At 40.2% G+C, this 16,548-nt stretch overlaps 1 protein-coding gene across 1 annotated transcript; it reads left to right on the forward strand.

Annotated features, from left to right (window-relative positions):
- Positions 1-1,282: 1,282 nt before the first annotated feature.
- LOC139459554 (uncharacterized) lies at positions 1,283-4,823 on the forward strand. The gene is made up of 2 exons (XM_071241101.1): positions 1,283-1,474; positions 2,308-4,823. The coding sequence occupies exon 2, from the start codon at positions 2,833-2,835 to the stop codon at positions 3,994-3,996; it is 1,164 nt and encodes a 387-aa protein (XP_071097202.1). The 5' UTR covers positions 1,283-1,474; positions 2,308-2,832; the 3' UTR covers positions 3,997-4,823.
- The last annotated feature ends 11,725 nt before the right edge of the window (positions 4,824-16,548 follow it).

A 16,548-nucleotide genomic window follows, 5' to 3' on the forward strand; every position in this document is an offset into this window, starting at 1 on the left:
TCATGTCAGGATAGCTCAACTATAGTCATGTCAGGATAGGTCAACTATAGTCATGTCAGGATAGGTCAACTATAGTCATGTCAGGATAGGTCAACTATAGTCATGTCAGGATAGCTCAACTATAGTCATGTCGGGATAGCTCAACTATAGTCATGTCAGGATAGCTCAACTATAGTCATGTCAGGATAGGTCAACTAAAGTCATGTCAGGATAGGTCAACTATAGTCATGTCGGGATAGCTCAACTATAGTCATGTCAGGATAGCTCAACTATAGTCATGTCGGGATAGCTCAACTATAGTCATGTCAGGATAGCTCCACTATAGTCATGTCAGGATAGCTCCACTATAGTCATGTCAGGATAGCTCAACTATAGTCATGTCGGGATAGCTCAACTATAGTCATGTCAGGATAGCTCAACTATAGTCATGTCGGAATAGCTCAACTATAGTCATGTCAGGATAGCACAACTACAGTCAAGTCAAAACAGCTCGACCATAGTCAACTCAGTATGTCTCAAACATTGCCAAGTCAGGATATCTCAATCCTACATGCATCATACAAACTAAAATTTAAAAATAGTTTTACAACGGACTACATAATCAGCCGTGGAAGTCGCCGGTGGGGTTTCTGATTACTAACCATTTAAAGCCAATATTTCCTTCTCGCCAAATATTATAATATAATTCCCCCGGTGTGATTCCAGAAAAGGTCTCGATTTCCCTTGTTTGCAAAAGCCGACTAAAATGTAGTGACCGTGTGTGACCTGGCTGATTTTGTGTCACTGTACCTGATTGTTGCTCTAGCTGTCAACCTCGAGGCTGCCTAGCCCGACTTGTTATTTACAGGCCGCAGTGATATATATAACTTGAACATTGTGACTGCGGCGGAAAACAACACCCTCTCCTGTACCTCGCCGACAGTTAAAAATAAAAAACACAATATCCTGTATTCTGTCAATAAACTTGAAAAAAACGATTTATTTCTATACTGCTGCATTGTTATGCGCGACAAAAGCAATTCATCTATTCACGGAGCAAAACATTATGCATAGTTAATTTGACCTACGCATCAAATGTGTTTACAATCCAACCATTCACGAGTCACTGCCGTCGACATTCTTCAAATAACACAATCGTTAGCTGTTTATCCTCATCACCTATGAAATCAATAACCTATTTTCCACGCTTAGTGTCCCTTTCAGGCTGATCTGCTGGTGTGTTGACGCTGTTGCTATTGACGACAGACATAGCGTTGTCTATCGTAGTCTTGTCTCCCGTGACGGGACTGGTACACGAAACCACGCCGTTAAGTCGACATATCGGCGAGAGAGAAAGAGTGAGAGAACGTGAATGGGTTGAAAGGCCCCAGATCGGACATACCTTGGAGAGAAGTGATCAAACGGACTCTCATAGCCACACGCCTCAAAATACAACTTCCTACCTGGTGAAAAGACTATCAAGAACTAATTACAGGTAAGTATGATATATGTCATGCATATTAAACACAGTATGTGTCAATTGTCAACACTATTGTGGAGTAAGTCTAACACTAATTACATACTGAGATTCTCCTAACAAACTTAATGCAACGAGTGTTTTAACGCTATGGGACAACTGTCAACACTTTTGTGGAGTAAGTCTATCGCTAATTACATATTACATAAATAGTTTCTCCTAACTAACTTCATGCAACGAGTGTCTTAATGTTATTGATATTTATGCAGCAGTTGAATCTTCTATAAAGTAAAAATAAAACGCAGCATGTGTGTGGGCCACGATAGCACATATTGATTCCAATCGATCGGGGCTAGTTGATGAGAGATACGGGCCCTAGTGGAGAATGGCTAACACAATCCAGCCGTGGTTGATAGATTATATTGTGTGTAGAAGGGAAATCTACCTTGAGTAAATATTTAACATATGAAGTATGCAATGGATGTGATAGAATTATGCGAGTCAGAGCAAATCTTGAAAAAATCCATTCTCCCAAAAGTCTTCTAGTCTAGAGAATAATGTTATTGTTTTCGACCAAAATCTGGCTATTTTATATAAACCACGAGACTGAAATGACATGTGGACGGAATTATTTCGCGGCGTCTACCCTGACAACGAACACTGCATATAAATACCTGTAAACCTTGGGATTAATGAACCATGTCGACCGCCCCTGTATATAAACTCAGTGCATACACGTAGTCAATGTTTGTATTTTGTAAAAAGCTTCAAATACTGTGTACACCTTATATATGAAAAGTACCGCGAAAAAGCAATATTATTTACACGTTGGCCATTTTTCATATTTCCAGGCCTATCACTGCACTGTGTTTTCACCAAGCGGACCCATTCAGTATCCGGCGGGCTGACGTATTGTGGCCAACAACAGATCCCAAAGTTACCGGGCCATTGATCAGACAGGTGTGTCGGTGCACGTCGACATTTACGCTACCATGTTACAAAGGCCGTGCACGGTGGGACAGAGACTTGTCGGCAAGACAGGATCTGTTACTGTTATACTGTAGTGTCAAGGAAAGCACTAGATGACATTAACAGGAGACGAGCCAGCTCCTGTGACACAAACACATACATCAAAACACTGCAAATACGCACAGTTATAACGAAGAGTTTTTTACTCCACGAGGACAGAGAACCAAAGGCTATTTATGTATCCTCCCAATGAGACAATGAACGTTTATTTGCCGGAATAATGATAACATACAGGAACACGCCATAAAGAACCTGGAATTCTACTAGGCCGATATCTAAATCCTTAGACACACTTAGGTTAGAGGGCTAGAGCCAATTTTAATCTCTGCCTTGTGTATTTATTATGTATGCAATTCCTTGTATATAACAAGGCAATATATTTGAAATCTTTAGTAAAAAAAGTCATTTCGAAAATGCCAGCTAACAACGTTGCTCGCGAGTCCTTGATGTCCAAGTTCAAGGCCCATTACAAAAAGAACAATCATCCTTTGACGCCGGAGTTTGTTATTGCGCACGCTGTGCCTATGTTCTTTTTCACTATCTTGGGCACGTGGGTGATTGGCATCGCCGACGTCCTCCCCACCATCTACAAGGACAAGGGACCGACCACGGTGCTGTTACAGAGGCTGTTCGTATCCTTCCTCTTCGCCGAGATGATGATGAACTGGTTGTGTATCCGATACGTGGATTCGTCCTACACCCATTATAAGAAGTTAGGTCAAGGTCAATCGGTCGATGTCGAAGGTGAAGGAGATTGTAAAAGGAAGACTTCCGTTGAGGGCGATGAAAACGGAAGTCGGATACCGCATACCACTGGACTGCGTGAACGATTCATTAAACCGTCTTCTATGGATTTTTCTGGCTCAGCGAGCAAGGATAAAACTGGAGTTAAAAGTTTAAAATACCCCTACTGGTCGTGGTCCCCATGTTTTCAATGTGACGTCATGCGACCCCCGCGATGCCACCATTGCGCGCTGTGTAAAACGTGCATTCTCAAGCGGGACCACCATTGCTACTTTGCGGGCTCCTGTGTGGGCTGGCGGAATCTCCGTCACTTCGTGATATTCTGTCTGTGGGCGGCGCTTGCATGCTCATACGCCCTGGTTCATGCCTTGTACTATATCTACCACTATCTCTGGTCCAAGATTTCATTTCTTGACTTTATACCACCTATTACCGTTCTGCGGACGTTGCTAGGTTACGTGTCTCCAATAATTGTTATATATATGTCCGTGACATGCTTTTTGTTCTATTTTGCATTTTTGTCAGTATCGTTCTTACTTGAACATTCACTGATGATAAAGAATGGAATGACTTCATTTGAACACGACAACCTCAACAGAAAAAAGATCGAAATCCATGACAGCCGCTCCCTCTCTGGAAGGCTACGGTCAGTGTTTGGTCCTAACTGGGGCTTGAGTGTATTTTTACCATTACACAATGTATACCCCCCGACAGAGGACCCACTGATGTGGCCCACAATCAAGGTACAACGCCATACGTCGGAATAAATCATTTAGAAAAGCAGTCACTCCAAATGGTTGGGTGTTTGACATGGACGTTCAGAGGCAGGTTACCTCAGTAGTACTCGCTGCCGAAGCAGGTGAGGCCGTGGACCGGACCACGTGTTCCCCCGAATTATTTTTTTATCAACAAATTTTCACAAGGAGAATTGTACTGAACCCCTCTACCCACTGGCAAACATTTACATACATACAGAGTATTTGATGCGAAACTGAATTAAAAACAATATAATTTTATATACATATGTTTAGAATTAATAATATGCTTTTAACTTTTGTCTTTTGACTAGTACCTAGTGGAAGGCATACATGATAGATGGCAAAAAACCGTTTACCATGGATGGGCTCCTATTTATTATATTTCATAACTGTAATTTAGCAACTGTTTTCTTCTGTAAATTAAAATATGTTAATTTCGGCGACTAGATGTTAGTCTCGCCTGAAATGTGATGCACGACCTGTGATTTGTCGGTCGAACTGGTCGAATCATTTTGATTATTTGTTTTTACTTTGTCCCATTTCGTGACTATTTGTGAATATGTGAATATTGTTCTTTGTATTCATTTATGAATACTGTATACTGCGCTGCCAAAGCTTTTTATAGAACATATCGATATTTTCAAAGGGTATGTATTCCCACTGTGCCTCCAAAGCTGTTACAATTGTCCTATTGTACATGGAATACGCATGGCTCATGCAGACGGATGTCACATGGAATACGCATGTCACATGGAATACGCATGTCACATGGAATACGCACGCCGCATGCAGACGGATGATGTTGTCCAAGGGCTGGTGTGTCCTGTAAAGCTTCAATCTCTATACCAAAGTAAAAACAATGTTGGAGTTTGTCATTGTTTGTTATGTGTGTATACAAATGGAGTCAGTGTACAAGATGTCTCGTCTGGCATATGTTTACTGACAACTAAATGAGTTTAGTAGTATTTCAGTTATGTCTGGGCCTGTCAGATTAATGTGGGAGTTTCGACGTTTACTACTTTGGTGAAGCCCACGTGCATGTATGGTGCTGACAAAAAAGAATCAATAATTCTAGCGAATACAGGATTCAAAGATTCTAGCATGTCTAAGGGACGCAACTCTGTTCATGAATACACTTACTCATCCGAGTATATTTACTGAGAATATGTAGGCCCTATATTTGTCAAGTGAACGATTTTGCAAATGTGTGCACTGGTACGAGAGTTAATCTTGATGACCAAAAGAGGCAGTTAAAAATATATATGCGAGTGCCGTGGGTAGTGATTGCCTCATTTCAAATGTTTTATGCGCATGTTTTTCACATATCCCAATGTTTTTCAGATATCCCCATGGACCCGTGAAGATTCCGGGGTAGAATAGGTCTTCAGCAACCCATGCTTGCCGTAAAAGGTGACGCTGCGTGTCGTAAAAGGCAACTAACGGGATCGGGTGGTCAGGCTCGCTGACTTGGTTGATGCATGTCATCGATCCCAATTGCGTGGATCGATGCCCATGATGTCAATCACTGGATTGTCTGGTCCAGACTCGAATATTTACAGACCGCCGTCATATAGCTGGAATATTGATGAGTGCGGCGTTAAACAACAAACAAACAAACAAACAAACATATCCCCATGATGTTCTTAAGCTGGCGTATGCTACCAAAATCTAAAATCTTGAAAGCCCATTGGACATGATAAAATACTTCCTCCAGATACTATCATGTTCCCTCTTACCTGTTTACCTGTCTGTGTCTGTACATATGTCATATACGTCATTTAGGTAAAATATGCATCCAGTAACCTATGCTTGTTGTAAAACTCTGATGGTTCGGGTGCTCATGCTCTCACTCATTAGTATTGCTCATGCGGCGTAAAGCAACGTTCACTCATTCCTCCCCTTCGAAGTTGTCTGTTTACGATTGCTGGTGTAATTGATGTTTATAACACTTTGACTTTAATATATGCAATTAAATCTTAAATTTAACATTGAATTAATAATCAGTTAAATTATCAAATGTTTAAAAGGTTCATAGAAACGAACAAGTATCTTTTTAGACACCGAAACTTTTACTTTCATATATACAGCCAAATTGTAATTTACTTCAATTGAATTTCTGTGCAACAGCTAAAAATAAATTAAATTTCTTTAATGTTTATAAACATGAGACTTATTATGCACAGATATTTTTTAGACATAGAAACATCAGACATTTAACGTCACACGTAGGGTCACAGGGTAAATCGAAACAGACTCCCTTCTGGGAATGACGTGTTGTACTGTATTGAAAGTACTGCACTAACATCGAATATCATGACCTTTTAAAAAATCTGTGGTTTTTTTAATGGCATCTTACATAAACGTATCATGGCGCTGCGCACGTGTGTCGACGTGTGTGTATACCTGTAAACACGGAGAATAAGGTTTGTAGAGAATAAACAGAGCAACCTTGAATGCCTGTATCCTAGATACTGCCACAAAATCGATCGTTTAGAACTTGATGGTTGCCACATCGTCATCCATAAGAGACAAACGCATAGAAAAAAAGGAAAAACCGCGAGACAATGTGTTGATCATTAGGAACGTAAGGTTAAATGTACATCTGCATCGACGCATGCGGATCGTGACGCAGCTATGACGTCGAAGAACAAATGTTGCACCTGCTACCTCAGTTTTTTTAAGGTGTAGGCAAACAACCAACCGCCTATTGCTTGACGTCGACTGACATGTCCACAACACTTTGACGATAATTGTCTTTACTGCCCTTTGTGTACACAACTGGCTTCTCCACCGATCTACTCCTTACACTCTATCCTACCTGTATATATACTTGTCAACCACCCTCTGTATATCACTTGCTTGATAACGGTGTTAGAATCTACACCGAAACGTCGCTCTTAATTGAAATTCGAAGTTATTCATCCATAAATCCCATCCTTGCTTAACACTAACGGAACCAACAATTATATATTCAAGGTGGTAATATGTGTTTAATGGGTGAGGGGTTGCCTGCTGAAGAAAATAATTAAGAAATAGAAATACGCTGTCTGAATTTACGATCCCGAATTTACTACGTTCATACAACACCATCTAAAATATGTATTCTCAGAATCCCTACAATCCGGATTTACTCTGTATTCCGTAATTCTTCGATTAAATCGGGTTTCTGGCTAATCTGGACTGCTGCCTAAACCGGATTTAAATCCCTGCCCCATGCAAGTCCGGTTAAGACAGGTTCCACTGTGTTTCGCTTTCAATGTAGAGCTAGTTTACCTGTAGATGTAACCGCGCTAAGTTGATTTCTTGCACCAAAATACGTTTTTCCCTTAAACTTGAAACACACCATTTTAGTCAATTTCTATGGTGTTTCCTGCCAACATGTATTGCCACAGATAATTGACACAGTGTAGGCACCGCAGCTCTGTATTTTGTAGGGGGGCACGGGTGGCCCAGTCGTCTAAGGCGCCGCGATTCGCTGTGCAGAGTTGCGTCCCCTGGACACGCCAGAAACCTATGATTGTGGGTTCGAATCCCGGTTCGCCCCGATTATGTTTCTAGGTTTGTCAGCACCATACCCGTGCTCATGGGTTTCACCGAAGTGGTAAACGTCTTAGACCTGCATCACTTCGGGCTTTCCTCCCACATTAAGCTGACACGCCGCGATATAACTGGAATACTGTTAAAAGCGGCGTTAAAACCCAACTCACTCACTCACTCACTCACTGTATTTTCTAACATTTTGTCATCATTGGACGTACCGTTATTTCAGCATGCAATAATTTGTTAGAAAGAAGCACTTTTCTACGAATGGCAGTTATCATAAGTTGTAGCAGGATCACGAGTGGTACAGGGGTTTTTATGCGTCCGCTTTAGGTTTTATAAAACCTAACAAGGGACGCATAAAACCCCATGTTCCCCGAGTCGTCCTGCTACAACGAAATTATCTTACTGACATGATTTAATATGACACTGTAATAGAATTCAAACAAATTCAAAATTGATAGAAAACAGCTGTTCGATTGAGTTGAGTTAGCTTGCTATGTCACGTGACCTCAATTGACTCGGAAAAAGCTTTTTGCTTTGAAGCGGGGTATAAGGGATTTATTCTGTCTCTCAGAAATCCACGTGCAGCCTGACGTGCTCGTGGCGGGGTAAAAGAGATTTATTTCCCCGCTGATAAATTTATTCCTCTCTAAGGCGGGATACACTGTATTTTATCAAGATCACGTGAACAATCAGATCTCATCATTCGGACATGGTGGTATGATAATGTGATTTAATACCTCTGATTGACCAATCAGAATCGATTGTTTTCCTAAATTCACGGTAGAACTTCTAATTCTAATGTGTCAATCAGTGGCTTCAAATCACAACCGCAACCACAGACGTTAAACGGATGTGTTTTGATGGCGAACACTGGTGATCTAATCACCCTATGAAATCATGAGTTTGATCCCACATTTGCCCTGCTTATGTATCTAGGTTAGTCAACACGCTGTGATATAACTGAAATGCTCCTCAAAGTGGATTTAAACCCAACTCATCCACGCACTCATTTTAATAACGATACAAAAATATTCCTTGTTTTATACTCTTCAAAAAAAAAGAAACGCAAAGCCAGATTTGTGTGAGGTAGGAAAATATATTTATACGAGGAACCGTACATGGTATTGAGCCAAAATGGCGTGGAGAGAACACTTGGTGATTGTAGTCATCTCGGCTCTTATGATCCAACTGGAATACACCGTTGCCATTGGCTGCAATGACGTTGTTTCTTTGTACTTCTGTTAATCTTGGCAAGTTGTTGAACTGTCACTGTTCGATTGACGTAGATGCCAGGCAATCCAAAACCTTGCACTTTAATACCGTTCATAGTGCTCCATGACCCTTTTGTTAATGCACTGGGTGCGTTTTTCCGAATCGTACGTGTTTCCCGACTAATGGTTTGCATGTCCTTGTTGTGATGATTTTGATCCGGGAATTTTTTCACTGACACTATAACATATTAAACCTCTTTATTTTGCACCTCTTGGTCCGCTAATTTTGCTTTTATGGCCAAAATAATCCCTTTTGCGTTTCTTTTATTTTGGAAGAATTATATTACTTTCGTACAGAGTATTATGATCTTCACCAAAATTAAACTCGAATAACAAAAATTCTAAATACTGCTAACAAAATTATGTTTAAAATCATGTCTTATTCCCTGCATATGGATATGTTTACCCCCTTGACACCGACTGCGTCTACCCGACAAGAACAAGGTTCCGCCAGTCTTCTATTCCACTTAGTATTAATCTTATCGACCCAATCTTCAGCGTGAAAATAACGAACTCAAACACAATTTCAGCACCAGCAACGATATTTGTGATGTTATGTTTTTATTAAGTTCGTATTCAGCATTTTATTGCTTACGAGTAGTATATGACGGAAGACAAATTACCCCTGTAATTATGAAGCACCGACTGAACTTGTTCCGTTCAGAAATCTATTTAGCGCAAATCCAATCTATAGTCCACGGTTTATTTCCCTACCCACAATTTCATTCGCGTGTACTGAACGTGCAGCCTATTTCACCTCCCATAGGCACAAGGCTGCGTCGTTGGCAATATAACAATTTAATGTACGGAAATAGAATAGGTTTGAAAGTTCAGGTACACGTATATATTGAAGCGTCAGTAAAAGATACCCCAACCACAAACTTGATCTGAGTTTCGGTCTCTCTGAAATAAGATACACTGGATTATCGAGTTCCTTGAAAAGCATTATCGTGTGTGTAATGACAAGACGCACTGAACATTGTGTACAATGTATTTGTATGACTACATTTTCGGGCTATAATTCGTGCACATTATCGTACTGCATGTGACCACGACGAACGTGGATCCGGGCCTAACACCTGGAAAAGGGTTAGGCAGTTCACAACAATTTTCCATATAAATAGGCATGTTTTCGTCATATCCTGTGTTATTGTATTTTCAGAAAACACATTTGTTTTGTTATTTTCACAAATATGTTGCTCTATTTTTATTTTTTTTAAATTATTTATTTATTTATTTATTATTTTTTTTTTGGGGGGGGGGGGGGGGGAACCAATCTGTGAACATGTAAACTTTACTCCTAACGATGTCGTACACAGTTGTTGATAACGTGTTTGATCACTTGTTTGATCAGCTGTTTGATCACTTGTTTTATCGTTTGTTTGATCACCTGTTTGATAACGTGTTTGTTCACTTGTTTGATCACCTGTTTGATCACTTGTTTGACCACCTGTTTGATCACTTGTTTGATCAGCTGTTTGATCACTTGTTTGATCACCTGTTTGTTCACTTGTTTGATCACCTATCACTTGTACTAACATCTGTACCGAAATGCTCACTGAAACAATAAAACTGGAAGTTGAAATACACAAGGACATATACTGTCTTCATCGAGGATTGGGAGGCCAATATGTCTTCTGACGGATTGCTTGTCAATGTGCCACGGGGTGGGTTCATGCTGTCAATTATTTAATGAGCTGGCTGAGAACCTTTTTACAGACTGCTCTGATATAGCTGGGACTTTGCTGATTGCGTCATGAAATAACATTTACTCTCTCAGTAGTGAGATGCGACTGGTGGGTCTTCACTGCATACTTGTCTCCCTTTAAATTCGGCAAGGTCACGAACAACGGAAATCAGACCCAGCTGCTTAACAACACACCTGTTCACGTGCGGCGCTACGAAGTTGAAGCGCTCATAGAATATACCGGAGTTCAAATCTGATTGCGCTGTTTATGCGATAGTCAAACTGTGTATGATAAACAGGATGCGAGATAGTCCTACTGTGTGTGATAAACAGGATGCGAGATAGTCCTACCATGTATGATAAACATAATGCGAGATAGTCCTACTGTGTATGATAAACAGGATGCGAGAAAGTCCTACTGTGTATGATAAACAGGATACGAGATAGTCCTTTTGTATGCGATAAACAGGATGCCAGATAGTCCTATAGTATGCGATAAACAGGATGCGAGATAATCCCACTGTGTGTCGTAACAGGATGCGAGATAAACTTGCTATGTGTGTAAATATGATGCGAGAACGTCTTACTATGTGTGATAAACATGATGCGAGAACGTCTTACTGTGTATGATAAACAGGATGCCAGATAGTCCTACTGTATGCGATAAACAGGATGCCAGATAGTCCTACTGTATGCGATAAACAGGATGCGAGATAGTTCTACTGTGTTTGATAAACATAATGCGAGATAGTCCTACTGTGTGTCGTAACAGGATTCGAGATAGTCCTACTGTGTATGATAAACAGGATGCAAGATAGTCCTACTGTGTATGATAAACAGGATGCGAGATAGTCCTACTGTGTATGATAAACAGGATACGAGATAGTCATTCTGTATGCGATAAACAGGATGCCAGATAGTCCTATAGTATGCGATAAACAGGATGCGAGATAGTCCTACTGTGTTTGATAAACATAATGCGAGATAATCCTACTGTATGTCGTAACAGGATGCGAGATAAACTTGCTATGTGTGATAAATATGATGCGAGAACGTCTTACTGTGTATGATAAACAGGATGCGAGAACGTCCTACTGTGTATGATAAACAGGATACGAGATAGGCAAACTGTGTATGATAAACAGGATGCGAGATAGTCAAACTGTGTATGATAAACAGGATGCGAGATAGTCCTACTGTGTATGATAAACAGGATGCGAGATACTGCTATTGTGTATGATAAACATAATGCGAGATAGTCCTACTGTGTATGATAAACAGGATGCGAGAAAGTCCTACTGTGTATGATAAACAGGATGCGAGATAGTCCTACTGTATGCGATAAACAGGATGCGAGATAGTCCTACTGTATGCGATAAACAGGATGCGAGATAGTCCAGTGAAATGGTAGTAATTGTTGTTCCCAGGAGCATCACCTATCTCGTACACCAATCGAATTTCCATCAATATTTCTCACCGTTCCACGCTCGTTGTTCTTTTGTCTTCCAGCAATGACATGGGGGAATCACCAGTGCAACTCGGGTCATGCTTCATGAGACATTTGAGACATCAACACCTTACATATAGGAAGACGCCTTACTTCGTGTGTTCCTTCGTTGCTTATTGTAATCTTCTTAATAATTAATTATTTCAAGAACATTATAAATGTATGTTGTGATGGGTGCCACCTTTTCGCGAACTCCTTGTAGCATAACGATTTGGTAGTGATTCATAAACACATGTCCATGATACAGTCAGAAACGTAAAATCGACTGCTTTTAACAGAGATGTCTTGTGGCTACGGAAAGGATTTTGTCCCTTTTATTAGAAATCCACCTTACGTTGCTCAACATAGACGGTACGCTGACATATTTGCAGTCAAACTATTCAGAGTAGGTCTATGCTTGCATTTGTCACTTGGGACTGCAAAATAAGTTCGAGACAACCAAACATTTTATATATCCGAGTCGAGGTCAAATTATGATAACCGTGTCCGGGCAATCAGAGAAACAGCTGAGACTTCGACACATACAGGTGTTCAGCTGTTTTCTGATGTGGGATATTATGAATAAATTCCTAAATATGAAATTGGTAGTATAGCATTACACAAAGCACTTTGAGAGTATAATGGTAGCTCGTTCAGGGCATATTTTGGAATGTTTGAAACTGTGTATTTCACATGAAAATGTTCTGACAATATCTCAGTATCACATACAGTGGTTTGGAGGGGAGAAGTAGTTTCCCGTGACATGTAACAGATGCACGTATCAACAAGACATAGAACATCTTAGCTCTTTAAACAACTGAAAAACGCCCGACACCATCCCTTACGCTATCACTTCACTGGATGTCATTCTGCTTTAAGAACTACCCAGCTTGGTATCATTTTATGAACAGACTGTATTGTGTAAATATTGTTTATTATGAATTACATGCATTGTGAATTACCGAAACAGTGAAACCTTTTTATGTATATTTTTACATCTGCCAAGTTTAAATGTTTGTTTTGCAAACTTTTAACCTGTCACAAGTTCGGTCGCTAGGTCTCAAATATGCACCAACTGTCTGAGCTATAGGCCAAGAACATGTCCAGAGTCGTTCTGAAATACATACATGTATTTCCTGAAAACAAGTCAGTATCGAATTGTGTGATGTCGGAGTCTTATTGCATTATGCTGCAGGCATTAACAACACCGCATGCTTGATAAACATTACTAATGGTCAAGGATTACTCTCTGGTACTTTTCGATGATGAGGATACATGCCGAGAATACAAATTACAATTTTACGTGTCCAACATAAATAACCTATGATTAATAATAAGTAGTTTGGGCTAAAAACCGTAAATTGTATCTCGAATTATTTTTCCCATCAAATTATTTGAAGAGCACCTTTTCTCGAAGACGTCGGTGTTTCACTGTATGGTATCTTATTTTTACTTTGTTAGGCTGAACGTTTCAAACCCAAACGTGTACAAGTATTTCCGAAAAAGAAGAATACATCCACAAGGGGAGATGTATCGCGACCATCATTTTTTAGGCATGCGCACGTACCCGTCCTACTAAACACGAAGTCGCGGCAAAGGTACATATTACGTTTGGCGAGCGTTGAAATATGCCCAAACGTTACATTCCGTCTTCACAACTTTTGAAAAATAAAAATCATCATGTGGATCTGCGTTGCAGAACGTTGGTTATTAATGTCATGTTTATATAGATTGTGTAAACAACCGAAGTATACAGATTGACGTGTTGCCTTTCTGACATGCATTTATTCCATTCACACCTGAAAGAAAACCAACCAAAATGAAGTTAATGATGATCAGTTCCAGATGACCTACATTTTTTAATAAAATCTGTAGAGATGAAGAAGAATGCCAGTCGACTTTAAGGCGTTATGATCTCATTAGACACTTTTACCTACATGATACCAACAAAACATACTGACGTCAACGTATCCCACAAAACACCACACCCATTTGCCTTCAGCAGTTAGTCCTTATAGACGTATGTTGTACGCATGAGCATGCCATGAATGCCATGAATCACGCCTATTCATTAGCTATAACAATTGAACGCCGTACCACGTTCTACAAGAGAGCGGCGTATTCTGTATTGTGTTTATATATACCAGAGAGACTCCTTGTCTTTGTCCTGTTATGTGCACCGTTGGACTCCACCACTGGAAGTACCAAACCCTAAACAATGTCTCAAAAACTAACATCAGTGTTTTTATCCTCACTGGTTTGTTTATAAAGCGACAAGTCTCTTGGCTATAGTACGTCATTACATTGTCCAATCGCGTCTGAAAAGAATAGCAGTATTTTTTATTTATATTCGTACACTTATCTTTAACGTTATCTTTTATTTTTGCATTTTCTCAATGTTTGTTTGAGATTAAAAAATAGAATATTCATTTTACTTAGGAAAAGTTATGTCTGTTACAGTAAGTTTTCATTCACGGCATAACTTTTCACTAATGAAGGTATTCGCAAAGTTTAGCAAAGGTGATGTGGTTAAAGACTCCGTTATTACACAAAAAGGCATACAACAGTGTTTGTGTCACATGTGGGGGAAATATGAACAAGTCCAGTTAGATTATGTGTTTGCATATTATCCACCATCTGTCCGTCCATCCATAACACTTGAATAATTATCAAACTTTCTATATCTCCTTTGAAATCTTGAAGCTTACGTAGCTGCACTTTTATGTACAGAATGTCTTGAAGGTGAGCGAGCACGGGTGGCACAGTCGTCTAAGGCGCCGCAGTTCGCTTTGCAGAGTTGCCTTTTCTTGGCTACGCCATAAGCCTACAATCGTGTGTTCGAATCCCAGTTCGCCCTGATTATGTGTCTCGGTTTGTCAGCACATTACCCTTGTTCGTTGGTTCACCAAGTGCTAAACGTCCAAGACCTCGGGGTCTCCTCCCACTTTGTGCTGACATGCTGTCATATAACTGGAATACTGTTCAAAGTGGCGTTAAATCCAGCTCACTCACTCACTTAAAGGTGTTATTAGAATTCCGATCCGATTTTAAACGCGACTGCCATGGCATTACAAAATGTTACTTGTACTAAGTATGTTCCATTTTGATGTGTATTGTGACATCTGAACAAGCTTCAACCGTTGATTTCATGTGGTTTAGTATCAGCCAATCGAGCTTTGACAAACACGAACACATAAGAATGACTCTCTACAGAGACAGATACGTGTGTACCAATGTGTTATGAACTGGACATTATGGTGTATGTTGTGTAGAACTTCTGTTATTTGTTTTGCTTAAGTTTCTTTACCATTGACCTTTCTGTTCTAATATACCACAGTACATAAAATGGTGAGCTTTTATCATCCATTCTTGGTACCCGTGCCAAAATCATTAGGTATAAAACTAAATCTGGTTTCAAGTGTCAGAGATAAATCAAATAGTCACACAGTGCTCTCATTTTCAAAAGAAATGTTTATGTACTTCATGATATTTCCAGGGTTGAGGTTTCCATAGGTTTGTGGCATAAATGTTTGGGTTCTGTCCATTATAATGTGACGTTTTCTTTTCATACCTTATGAAAACATGTTTTAGGTTGAGGTGGTTTGCTATTCATTAATGAAGACACTTGTTATTTGGGGTGGTTTGCTATTCAATAATGAAGACACCTGTTATCGGGGGTGGTTTGCTATTCAATAATGAAGGCACCTGTTATCGGGGGTGGTTTGCTATTCAATAATGAAGACACCTGTTATTGGGGGTGGTTTGCTATTCAATAATGAAGACACCTGTTATCGGGGGTGGTTTGCTATTCCATAATGAAGACACCTGTTATCGGAGGTGGTTTGCTATTCAATAAGGAAGCCACCTGTTATTGGGTGTGGTTTGCTATTCAATAATGAAGACACCTGTTATTGGGTGTGGTTTGCTATTCAATAATGAAGACACCTGTTATCAGGCGGGAGGGGGGGGGGGGGGGGGGGTGCTATTCAATAATGAAGACACCTGTGATTGGATGTGGTTTGCCATTCAATAATGAAGACACCTGTTATCGGGGGTGGTTTCCTATTCCATAATGAAGACACCTGTTATTGGGGGTGGTTTGCTATTCAATAACGAAGAGATGTGGGTTGAGGTGGGTTCCTACTTCCAACAAAAGAAGACCTACTAGGGATGGGTTCAATAGTAGCAACTGATCTGCCCTCCCCTTCCCCTTTTTCTATTGAAAAAATGCTGGAAAATAAAACTTTGAACATAAAGGAACGATAACTGTATGACCGGCACATTATCTGGTTACTGAAACCTGTAACCAATAAAAGGTGATTGGATAATTTGAAAACTTTAATGTTGCCCCAGTCGTCTAAGGCGCCGCAATTCGCTGTGCAGAGTTGCGTACCTTGGGCACGCCAAGAACCTATGATTGTGGGTTCGAATCCCGGTTCGCCCCGATTATGTTTCTAGGTTTGTCAGCACCATACCCGTGCTCGTGGGTTTCACCGAAATGGTAAACGTCTGACACCTGCATCACTTCGGGCTTTCCTCCCACATTAAGCTGACACGCCGTGATATAACTG

This window comes from Haliotis cracherodii, unplaced genomic scaffold (assembly GCF_022045235.1).
Source record: "Haliotis cracherodii isolate W230 unplaced genomic scaffold, xgHalCrac1.p SCAF_1, whole genome shotgun sequence".
NCBI classification, from domain to species: domain Eukaryota; kingdom Metazoa; phylum Mollusca; class Gastropoda; order Lepetellida; family Haliotidae; genus Haliotis; species Haliotis cracherodii.

Bases quoted from the DNA above. Each gene is read 5' to 3' on its own strand.
- LOC139459554 (XM_071241101.1), top strand. From the start codon at position 2,833: ATGCAATTCCTTGTATATAACAAGGCAATATATTTGAAATCTTTAGTA.